Consider the following 13,426-nt stretch of genomic DNA (forward strand, 5'->3'; position numbering starts at 1 on the left):
AAGTTAAAGTTTGGATTAGGAATGAAATGTGTCATTAACACAATGTATGTTACAATAATATTGTTAGATTTATTTTGTTATTTTTTTATATTTAGATTCCTTCTTCAATCAAAAGTTAATTACTTAAGTCAGTCCATAAATTTGTGTATTAACATCATGTTTTTTATTTGAACAAATTTATGGACGGATCTAATATATTATTAGAAGTATTAAAACATAGAATTTTATGTTTATGTTCAGGCAAAAGATATTTATTTATGTTGCTGTTTACTCTTATTACAAATTATAGTAGTAATTAGGAGGTAAATTTTGACAAAATTATACAGATGTAAAGATATGCTCTTTAGTTCCAAAACATTGGGTTTATATTATATATTTATACATTTATATTCATTCTAAGTTAGATAACTTTGCGCAAAAATATTCGTAATATCTATCAATAATTATTATCACAAAATAAAAAGGCATGTAAAATACATATTAATCAATATTAATTTAATTCCATTTCGTCGTTACACCCCAAAAATATCACTAATGGCGTCCCGGCTGTAACGTCAAGAGGGATAAAACGATATATAATGCTTTGATAAATACGATTTTTTAATTCTAATAAATAAATAAACTTAAGATAATGGCTCACTATTTTTTATATATGTCTAACTGATATTGTTTATTCTTTATTTTTGATATATTCACGGAATAACAACTTTTATTTGTGAAGAAACAATAAATGTATCATAGAGGTTAAACGTTAACACGAATATAAATTTATCACAATTTTCTTAATTTAACACGATTATTGTGTAAATATGTATATATATATTTTAACTTTTATTAACCGCATATATTAATAACACTATTGATAATATACATAACATTGATATAAACAAGGAAATTTATAATGGACCACAAAAACTTCTCAATTTGAGAACTCCTTCAATTGCTACAAAACGGTTTGTAGTCAAGCATGAAAAGCTTTCTCAAAACTAAATACAAAACGAGCAACTGCTACGGATCGATCACCATTTGGGATAAACTAAATTAATTGCTTTTGCGTGGGGTGTTTTCATTATATTTTATTTGTTGTTTTTTATGGTCGATACTCGTATTTACGTTCTCGACATTGTGTTTCAATATAGTTGAAAGTTTTCTTCGATTAAAGTTGATCAGCGAAGACCGATACCAATCCTTTGAGCTGCTGTTGGCTGAGAGTTATTCGCCAAGCCGATATTCAACGAATCATGTATCATCCTTTCGTTTTCTTGGCGAACTGTAAAAAACGCAAAAATATTAATTATATAAAAAGTATAAAATCCTACATCGTTATGTACAAAGAATGTAATTATCACTTAATTAAGAAGTAATAAGGCTAACTCATTTTGTTAATAATATTTTTTCCATATCTTAGAAACGAAGCAAAAGGTTTTACGCTACACCTGCTTTTCTTTGTATTCCGAAATATACAAAAAAAGCCGAAAGAACAAATATCGTTTTCAAATATGCCAAAAATTAATTAAAAACCATATCATCATACTAAATACATATACAAGAAAAAACTTCTTACGCGTTTAAAGCACCGTAGACAAATTTTATTAATTTTAACGCCATGCAGGCAAGTTGTTAGGTCACAGTCGGTAATAAATCACGAGGGATTCGCTAAATGCATTATAACGGTATTAACGACCTTGCACGTGCTATTGTTTATATCGACAAAGGACTGCACATTGCGATTTGAAATGACAATTAGTAGATTACCGAATCGCAACTATACCCTATTAATACAGTCAGCTCGGGAGCTATCCATTTCATCATTATTCATAATTGAGAAAGAGATGGCAAGTTTGGGTTTACTATTAGCACACGATACGGATATATGTTCGATATATTTATCTTTACTCCTCTTGATTGATAAATATAAAAAAATGATTTTAATTTATATAAATTTGCTCTAAATATAAACAAGAATAATGATAAGTATATCCGTATCGTAATTTAAAGTTAATTAATAGTAGGGGGCGTAAACCAAAAATTGCCATTTCTTTCTCAATTATGAATAGTGGTGAAATGGATAGCTCTCGAACTGACTGTGTTAACGCAAATATGATATAGTTCAAAGATCAACGGCTAGGCATTACAAACATGATTCCAGTATGATACAGGCAGATAATAAGGAATCAAACTATTAGTCCTCGTAATTGGTAGTCGCAGCGAAAAGCGAGCGAGCACTAAACCTGCCCAAGGCTTACCAAATGTATAAAAAATACACAGCTCCTAAAATGACACTTTCATTCGGAGCCCGCTTCTGACGTACTAATAATAGCAAAAATAATATCTGTATTTTGTACATTTAAATGCGGAAATAAATCAAAGACTTCTAATTATTATTGACAAATTTCAGTTTTATTGTCAGTATCTAATAAATTTGAAATAGTAATAGTTATTAGTTTAGATTAGTATTTTATTCAAGATTATTATCGCCTTTGAGAATTTTTTCGAACCAACTTCTCACAGTTCTCTGACTAACAGTACACTCACCAAATCACAAATTGATATTTCTCGTGGCATGCGCTCTATTGCGTTTCAGTTTGAAATTATACAAAAAAAGAATACAAAAAAAATTAAATAAAGGAAACAACAGCTCTCGTGAAGTAAATAAAAAATATAATTATTCACTACAAAAGTCTTGTTCCAATCACAATTTCTAAAAATATATAATCGTAGATGTTGATTATCTTATGTAACGTATTGGGCGAACGTCTTTCATGGGAAAACATAATATTTACAATTAAAAAATTGGTTCATATCACTATTATGCTTTTTTTTAAATAATTTATTTTTGCCTCACGGTGTTACATCACAATAATATTAACGCGATTATGACGTTTTATCACAAAAAATAAATATCTAGCTGTATATATTATATAATGGATTTTTATTCTATGAATTGTTGCATAATCATTCGAATTCAAATATTTATCAAAAAATTGCTGTCAAGCTAAAATACGGTGAGAGGAATATTTTATTATTTAATACAAGGTAAAATATTTCAGCACAGATTGCAGCTCAGCTCATCATAAAAACTCATTGTTCGATTCACAATAAAGCTTGAAGTGGAATATTATGAATGTAGGGGTCAGCAACGAATTCGAATAAATTTTATCTCGTTTTTCTTTCAGCTCAACGTGTAATATTGAATGCCTTCTGTTTTTCAAGAGGAATGTGTATTTAGTATGAGAAATTAAGTTATAGTTTTCAGTTGCCTGAGTCAATTATTATATCGACGATATACTAAATGCTAATTTTCAATATATGGAAAATTGGTTATGTGAAGTCAGATAAATTTAATCGGAGTGTTTTTAATAAATTAAACATCACACAAGAGGATATTATCTGATGTCATCAAATTTTTTTATATTCCAGCATTTCTATGTAGCATTTTTTAAAACCACATTATTTTTGTATACATTGTAATTATGCACGGTACATAGAAACGTGTTGCCTCAATCTTTTATACGTTATAGTGAATGTGTATTTTTAAGTGTAATTATATTTTTAATAGTAAAAATATAATTTCACTAACTATGCAGTAAAAATATATTGTTCATTTACTTCGTAGGAGATCCTTGTTTCTGGAAACGGGGAACTAAGGACAATATCGTTTGTTTTCAAGGAGAACTTCTTTGATGATAATAACTCATGTATATTTTCTAGGTGCTAACAATAAAGCACTAATGTTTTACACGCTTGAAAATCATACGTTTCTATTATATGTTTTACAAGCTTCTTTTTTAAAAATAAACAAGCAAAATAAAATACTATTAAACCTTGAAAAAATAATTAAATTCTTAACGTTAAAGTTATTTTGAGATACCTGCTATATATACAATATAGTGCCTTTAATTAATTACACCAATTACAAAATAATTTGGTTCCTGGGAGCAATATTAGACGTGTAATTTGTAATGGTCATTTTACTTTATGTAGAAATGTACTATCAAAACTGTATTTTTAAAGTTTCACTTGTAAATTCTCGTTTTGAAAATTGTACTGCAAAGTTATAATAAATACAGATAAATAAAAATCAGAATTTTATCATTACTTTTGTTGACTGTTTTTAACTTTGCTTTTTAAAAATAAAATCAAACAATACTTTTCATTTTGAGCTGAAACCGTAACTAAATCTATTGCTGAGTTTTAGTTTCGGAAGAAACGAGTTCATTTAGTTTTAAATCGCGGATTCGAAATAGTGAATGAGATGTGATAATCTACGTAACTACCAGGGAAATAAATACATACATCCAAGGTTGTGTTCGTCAACTTGGTCTTTACCGCTCACTAATGAGCGATTCAAGTCTCCACGGTGGGCGATTCAAATTGGGTGCGATTTAACAGGTAATTATCTTAATATATACGTGCATTTAAATAAATACTTTGTTCCATAAAACGAATTTTTTGTGCATTAAAATAATAATAATATATCTATATGTCTAATAAAATATATTAGATTGATCAAAATTTTGTAGTGTGCACTAAAACTTGGTGACACTGGATGGCGTTGGCCATAAAGCGACAAGTTAACCATAACAAGTTTTTTATTTAACTGTTGAACGGATAAGATACGAGCGAGCGGTATCAGTGAGCAGTGCTCAGAACAGTGAACACCCCATGACTAACTCTATGCAACAAAACTATTTAATGCTTTAATTACTTGTCGCATTGTGGCCAATGACAGCCGGTGTGTCAATAACCGGTCCCCCATCCAAGTACTGATCAGGCACAATGCTGCTTAGCTTCAGTTTACACCAACGCTAATTTATTTATTTTAATAAATCTTCCGTTGTAACCTGACATACGTAAGCCCGTCCTAATGCACAGTTTATATATTTTAATGTACAAAATCACGCGTTTTAATGCACACTATTATTACACATATATATACATTTATTTAATGCTGACTTTTTATAGAACTATTATTTTATATATTGCTCATTTAAATTTTGCTTTTTCCTCAAAAAATCAAAACATTACTATTTAACATCTTCGTATGTTTGATTATATATGTATTAATAAAAAGATAAATTTAAGTAAATAGTTTTTACAAATCTTCCACCTTCTAAAATATATTTTACATTTGTACTAAATTGAGTTACTGCGACGTTGGTGGACGGAAAGAATTTTTACCATAAGATATATACAAAAGTGGGTGGTAGATATAAACATATTGATGACTTCTGATCCAAGATATTAATCTTAAGGTATGGTTTTGACTTGTAACCCAAAGGCTACAGGTTCCAGCCACGGCAGTAACTCGAAATATTATTTATGAAAATGTACTATTATTATAAACGGACCTAGCTACAAAGTGTTGCCACATGATAACTTATAATTAATTATATAGATACCATCAATTTCTTGACTAAAAAGTCGTGTTATTAATACTTATTTGCAAGTATGCAATATGTCTGATTGACTTACCCAGTTGGTATAGACTTACAACGTTGTAACGCATTGAGCTTGCGTATATCAGGCTAAAAAGGTTAGTTTACAACAAGTAAGCAATACCAAATAAGATCTATAATGTATTATTGAAGACTTGGCGATTGGCCAATAAAAAATCTTATAAAGAGGGGATCTTCCATTAGTTAATATTTTAAGGTTTTATCTATTAATTAGAACAAAGTTATAAATATTGTATTGTATAAGATTTCTATTGAAATTGATTTTTTACCGAAATCAGCAGGAATAAAGCTTTTATTTAGACCGCGAGACAGCAACTTTTTGCAAGTAACACGTTGAAGGCGCCATAAACCAATGTCACTAGTCTTTAAGACCCAGAGGCCTTTGTTTGACAATGCGTGTGGTCATAAGTGAAAGTGAAATGGTTTGTTTCCTGGTTGACACATAGCAATTTGCTTAAAACTTTAACAGTCACGCAAAAGTTGCAGTAAGAACGCAACAATTCTGTTTACGTTTCCAATCTTGTAATTAGCCATCGCAACGAAAAGTTGGCAAGCGAAAAATCTCCACTACGCAGACCAACTTTATAAAAGACATTTCCGACAAGCGGAACAACATAGACCATCGAGACGGAGATGATAAAAAAAGCAGTCGCTTCCCTCTTCAAATTCAACGTCAACCCTGGTCCAGTTCTGACGTTCAACCCTACCTTCGGAAACGATTGGATTCTTCGGACGTATATATTTATAACAATAAATATACAAAATATACGTGGACCGACTCAAAAACTTTGCACAATAATTGTTTATAATTAAGCAATATTGCAATAAAAAATAAACATTTTTATATTGAATATAAGAAAATATGACATTCTAGACATTACAAACAGATTTATATAAAAAAATATTATCGTCGTTCGCAAAAAATACCAACGAATTTATTACTTAAGTTTGATGAAACTTTATAAACGAAGTTATTAAGTCCACAATTAACTCCAATTCACACTTGGACGGGCACGCCCTAGGTAATGCATATTAAAATATATTATTAATTAAAAAGTTTTAAAATACACAAACTCTTAACCAAAAAACACGCAAATTCAGCAGAAAATGCGTAAAATACTCAGAGCGAGTTTACTCGTTCGAGAATAATCTAGCAATTATAAGTAAATCGCTCATCGATGCTTGCGTACACAAATGCGTATTTTAATTGAGGAAGCCATTCTGAACCAAAACAAACTCTGAGGATTATTTATTAGTGCGCGCCTCAGATGCTTTTTGTAATTTCAATTAATTTATTTCGGTATTGTACAAAAATTATCTCAAGCAGTGTACACCGGCGCGTTACGGTGGTTTAGTGCTAAAATGTGAATTGTTTTATGAAAAGCTACGTGACCTCAGCAGCCAGCGTGGAGCTTTTGATGTTTGCGTTTAGCAAAAAGCCATTAAGCTCTTTATGCGGTTTCGTGTATGTATTTGTTATTCGACTGATTAATTGCACACTGGGCATATATCATTTTTACAATAAAACTGTCCGTGAATCGTGAAAAATAATAATAACAACATATAAATCAAACTCGATGGGGATTGATCAAATAATATGCCGGAAGTCGTGATGTTGCGATGTATGTAAAAAATAAAAGAGTTATAGCTTTTATTAAAGATAATTCTTAATGGGTTATAATGTTTTTATTAGATTTAATCAAACCTGGTATTGCTCACCACAGTTATATAACATGTTGGAATTTGTTATCGCTACTCGACTACTAGTGATTTATTTTTATTATAAAAATTAATGAGATTAATATATGGAATATTACCAATATAATTGTTACATTTTTTTACAAATTCATATAATTTTAAAGTGGATTGAGTAAGTACACAGAATAGCTCACAAACACACCATCTAAAATATAGGCACTGGGATACCAGAAAGGATAATAGCCAAATATCCTCTTACAAAGTTAAAATCTTAAAAACATTTTTAGATTAAGATTATTAATTATTATTTAATTACTCGTGGATTTCAAATTATTGATTCTGATTCAAGAATGCTGCGAACTAAAAGGTCATAACATTCAAAAGTGATTCCAAGATCTTTAGTGGAAGTTTCTTTAACTAAAACGTTCTCACCGAGACCGTAAGAATACTCTGATGGCGGACGGGATTGATAAAATGCCACTTTATGGCACAGTCTGACTGAGGCTCATCTCCGTAGATAATTTAAATTATTTTGTTGAGAGGAAAAATCCGCAACATATCGAATGAATCTAAGCAATTTTAAATCATCTACATACAGAAGAAAATTTTAATTTGTAACTGACATATTTATGCCATTAATAAATAACGCCAAGAGCAGAGGGCCCAGGTGGGATCGTTAATTAACTTCCGAAAATTAAATATTATTTTGATACTCGGCCGCCATAAGTCTACAATGGCTCAAATACCGAGTTAAATCATCCGAGCAACCGAAGTCCGACTATTTTTTTTTAATAATTCATGACAAATTTTGTATATATGACGTCTACGCGTATTCCCACATCGAGAGATCTATATAAATGTAGAAACCACCTTTATGGTCTTACATGGAGTATAGCTACAAGGATCTGGGCTATGACTAATCCTGCACTTCATATACACAAATGGTATATTATAAATTATATGTGTATAATGGTGATACTGCAATATTAGCAAGCTGTTTGACCTAAATTTAGCTTTCAAAATACTTCAACTGGAATTGAATAAAAGTAAGTGAAAAATCAAGGCCAGCCCAAAAAAATCAATCCACATCACATTCACTATAAAGGAAGAGAAAATTGTTCAAGTGTCACAATAAGTAATAACGCTCTTCCTGAAGAACAATGTGATCAATGTGAAACAACGATCGATGATTAACATAGAAGCAATACTTCGAAGAATAGAGAGCTGAGTTGAACACCCCTATCAGACAAATGCACTGGCAAATAGGCTAGAAGTTCTAGCCTCCCTTGAAAACGATGTACACAAAATACTAAGATTATTATTGAACGCTCTTTATTGAAGTACACGAGTATCTAGAAATGCAAGGAACTCGAAGTGACGTTCCAAAAATTTGTTGCTTATAACGTAATGAGCTTTTTTCTTCAGTTTTTGTTGACAAACTGAAGGTGTTAGGTTAATAAAAACCACGCACAAAAAATAAAAAAACAAATATTTAATATAACTTCACAGTTAAAATTTTGATAAACTACATTACAACAAATAAGAATCAACTTATTTTGCGCTTCTTTTACGCTACAGAAATGTATTGTAACGTGCAACTAAAATTAGATCATTTACAACAGCAAGCGTGGTTGAACAAAAATAAAGCTCCAAAGAATTTCATGAAACTGAAATTATACCAAAATAAAATTGGTCGAAGCTTGGTATATAACCCATTATTTCTTAATTCTATTAATCCTTGTGTTAAGAAATGTCAAAAATTGATAAAATACACATTTCCGCACTAATCAATCGAATAGCTCCTCTCTACAAAGTTTTTGATTGAGTTTGACTATTTCTTCGAAAAAAACGTACCATATTGGTAGTAAAAATGAAAAAAATGAATTGGAAGACTTGTCCTCCATATATTTTTTGGTGTTTTTAATATCATTTGTATGTCGGAAGTTCAGTTGCAGTTTATTTTTAATATTAAATCATATAAACACTCTAATAATAACCAAAAGGAATTGATTTTTGTGTAAGGCAAAGAGTTACAATGTACTATCATTTTATTGGATATCAGTAAACACATGGAATTCTCACGCCAAATGATATGATATTTACAAATCCAGATTAAGAACTGGGAGAATATAAATGACAAATGTGTAGGAAGACCCTAAGACCCAAAAGACTTCATCCATTTTATTACAAATAGTGGTTTATAAAATATATTACATAAGATGAGCTCGGCATCACCGAGACTGGACACTTGAAGATTGCGCCAAATTCGACGAATCCAATTTTGAGATAAGATAAAATAATTATCTTGGTTAGTGTAAAAAATATTATTGCTGAAATTCCATATGATGTTTTTAATGATTTTCTGATCCTCTCTATGTGCGTCATAGAATCTGAGACAATATTTCGTTATATATACTCTCAAATAAAATCATGGAAGTGATACGATCTGGCAGTAGCAAAAAATCAATTTTTCTGATTGATTTATTTCAGATAATAATTCTAAATATAGACCATGTAACCATCTGATTTCAATAAGCGCTTCTTCCCTAAATCACGAGAAATCGGGGTTTGGTGTGATACGAAAATAATATTTGTAGCATGTTTAAAAATAGGTGTGCTAAAAACAACCGTATATTTTTGGTTAACAGTATTCAATCAAATATAGAATGATATATTTTTGATAAATTATTCTAAAAACCTTGATTGATTTTATTTGGATATAATAAATAATATTTATTAGGGTGTTTTTTTATTATTTTAATCAACTATAAATACGGCTTGCAATATAATGAAATTAAATAAAATAAGTCTTATATATCATTGAAATGCTGATAAAATATTTCAGGAGGTAATATAGAACGGCGATATAGAATGCTTAATTTTTGATTTGAGGGAACACATATGACACAAATAATTTACAAAAATATTTATGAGATTTGAGGGCTTTAAATATAAAACGTTGATATTGGAAACAATAAATGGTATAGACAACATCAAATAAATATAATAAGTACTACCATAATAGACATGTTAACTAATTTTCTATGACGTAAGATTAGCTTACATTGAAAAGCAATATATTTATTACTAAATATTAATAATAAGCTATATTAGAAATTACTTAGCTCCGAAGAAAAATATATCCTCGGATGAATTAATAATTATTTGCCTATTTCAGATTGAATGATTTAATTTATTATGATTTATAAACTAATCAATTTGCTAAATAAGAAAATTTTATTATAGTGGAATTTTTTTTCCCCATCCATGTATAAAATATGAAAATGTATATTTAAAATATAGATCTAGTGTATAATAAATATATTTTATTTTATAAAATGTTGCTTATGTATGCTTTTAACTCAAAACGATGCATAATGTGTATAAAATATTTCTTCTAATAAGGAATAATTATCTTATTTATTTTAAAAATAAAATAACGTTCACAATATTATTTTTTATATAGTATTAATTCATAGAGCAACGGATTTTTATATTTTGTATTTTAATGAAGTATTTGAGAAACTTGCCTAGTTAAAACTATTAAATTTGGCAATGGACTCTGATTATATTTTTTGTTGAAGAAATCTTTAGATAGTTGTGTTTTTAGATAATAATATTTTTTGTTATGCGAAAAAATGTTATGTAATAAATTTTTATTATGAACAATTGTTCCTAAATAAAAAAAATGACGCCTGATATTCGATAATAAAATACAATAAACCTATTTAAAACGTATGGAGGCAAACTTATATAATATATCACATTTTTAAACTTTATACAATATTACAGAAAATTTATGTATTGCGTCATACGTGCAAATTGTTAGAACAGTATATTTTTTATATATGATATTATAGTTACTCATTATCGTGATTAGGTTTAGCTATTAAACTCTCAAATACATATACAATACAATGAGTAAAATTCTTGAAATATTCACGACATACAGATAGGAGAGAAAATAATCTTTCCTTTATTGTCAAAAGTTAATGATGCATTTAAACTAACGTTGATTGTAGTTATATATTATTTTTTAACAAGATCGTGATAATATGATGACCTATTTTACATGAATTCTTGTTATACTAAAATATACCAGCATTACAAAATGCTGTTTTCCATACGAGCAGGAAAACAACGCGAACGCGAACGGCAAGAATGAAAGTAAACCAGCACTACCTATTTTCGTGACCTAAAAAAAACGAACGACTCAAACTAGAACGCGATGCAAATGTATGCAATTGAATTTGATAATTAAGACAAAAAATACTAACTCAACGGATGATGCGGCGGTGCAGCGAACGTGTAATACTTCGAAGTGACGTTGTGAATGCTGATGACCGAACTGTGCGTCAGAGTGACCACCACGACCAAGACACTAGCGAAGACTAGCACTAGAAACGAAATCATGATGATCAACACTATTCTTCTCCTACGTTTTTCCTTTCTAGAAACAGCTTCCGATAGAAAAGATCCTGATCTTGTGACTTCTATAGTCGGGGATAAGCGCGTGCTTTGTCTGCGAAAGTCTTGAGTCACATACACATCGCAAGTTCTTAAAGAAGAAGTTCGCCTCGTTTTCATCGAGGTGGTTGCTCTCTTCGAGCGCTTGATTCCTCTCCGTTCTGATCCATATCGATCCATAGATTTGGTTCTGGTGATTTGCCTCGAAACGCATGGTTTGATCCTCGGTCCAGTTAGATCTTCTGTCGAGTTAGTATTGATGGTGGTGGAAAAGTTTTTATTTATCGATTCACTGGATAGATCGTCTAAGAAGGGTATGTCCGGATAAGAATAGTATTCCGCGATGCGCGACATTTTCGATCACATACTTGAAAACACTGGTTTAGGATTATTAACAGCACTGGTCCAAATTTAGACTCCAGCTCATTACGTTGTTGAGCTCCGTTCCATATTTCGCGCCGAGACGCCTTTCACCGACGGCCAGCGTACTAGAAATGAATAGGAACTCCCTCTCTCCACAGTATACCTATCTACAGCGTCCCTCTTCCCGCTCTCCGAGCCCGCGGGCTACGTCCGCTTCGAGTGGGAACTTACCCGACGAAACCGGAGCTTTTGTAACTGGCGTAGAGAATGCAACTGGTGAAACGGCGTAGTCGAACAATGCCATTGTGGCGTGGTATCAAAGCTCGTCAAAGCTCAATGAAATCAATATGTACTTGTTTTTGTTTGCAGCGCAGCTTTCGGATTATTTTTCAGCCTTGGCGTTTTAATGTAGTAAACATGTTTGATGAATTCATTGTGAAAGTCTGTATTACCAACTATAAACTTCTAAAATCAAAAGACCTTGATACATCAAATAATAGAACGTACTACATAACTTTCAATACGAATGCAATTCCATCTCATGATTTTCAGACTAATAAAATTACTCCTCAAGAAAAATAAATTTGAAAAATTTATCTTTTCTAGAAAAAAATAAAAGTTTTTTGCCAAAAAGTAAATTGTAATAGTTTTTTTAATCCGCTTAATTCACAGCTCTATACAGAGCAGGTAGTGGAAAAAGAGATGGATTTATGATACTCTGAATACATTGTTTGACAATACAAGTTTTACAGCAGATTAGCAAACATTTTGTTTCGATTTCCTCGAACATTTGCCAGTCAAAAAATATGAATGCAAGGATCGACGGCTTGAAAAGCCTTCGATCCTTGCATTCATATTATCAAGGCTTTGTTCGCCGGATAATTGAAACAAGAGATGTTTTTAAGTAAACGCTATGTAAATTATATGATAAAACATTGTAATTTTTGCAAAATATCAGGGAAAACATCGTGTGTTGAAGAGTGACCGTGAATTAAGCATGTATAAAATATTTTTGTCAGATTTACTAAATTATCTCACATTAGAATTACAAATAAATTAATAGTGTAATAATTTTAATTATTCACTATAATATAATATACATGCATATTGACGTAAATAAAATATGTAAAAATATTTTTCATATACAATGATATATATAATACCTATTATATATTACATATATTTTTTCAAATGCTTTAATTTTTCGAGAATCTTGAAAATTTTGGATCAATTGCTCATTTCTCGAGAAAAAAGAAAATCTAAATAGGATAACAATCAGACTAAATCGAAGTCTAGGAATTGGTGTCATACACCTACATGTGTATATGTAAAGTTTCTGATTTCTCTTCATTTATTTTCATACCGTACTGCGTTTCTAATACTAAATTAGTCTCTCATTATTAATCAAGTGTAATATTTTATTTTTACGTGAAATTCTT

General features: G+C 30.2%; 1 protein-coding gene across 1 annotated transcript in view; it reads right to left on the minus strand.

The window, feature by feature from the left end:
• Nucleotides 1-631: 631 nt before the first annotated feature.
• LOC148226171 (uncharacterized) overlaps nucleotides 632-13,426 on the minus strand; it is an 87,663-nt gene continuing 74,868 nt past the window's right edge. Inside the window, exon 6 of the mRNA XM_088204014.1 lies at nucleotides 632-1,270. Coding sequence (XP_088060140.1) covers nucleotides 1,167-1,270 — 104 coding nt within the window. The 3' untranslated portion in view covers nucleotides 632-1,166. The remainder of the gene's footprint in view (nucleotides 1,271-13,426) is intronic.

Source organism: Plectrocnemia conspersa, unplaced genomic scaffold (assembly GCF_051122295.1).
Source record: "Plectrocnemia conspersa isolate PC_06_02 unplaced genomic scaffold, ASM5112229v1 ptg000014l, whole genome shotgun sequence".
Classification (NCBI taxonomy): Eukaryota; Metazoa; Arthropoda; class Insecta; order Trichoptera; family Polycentropodidae; genus Plectrocnemia; species Plectrocnemia conspersa.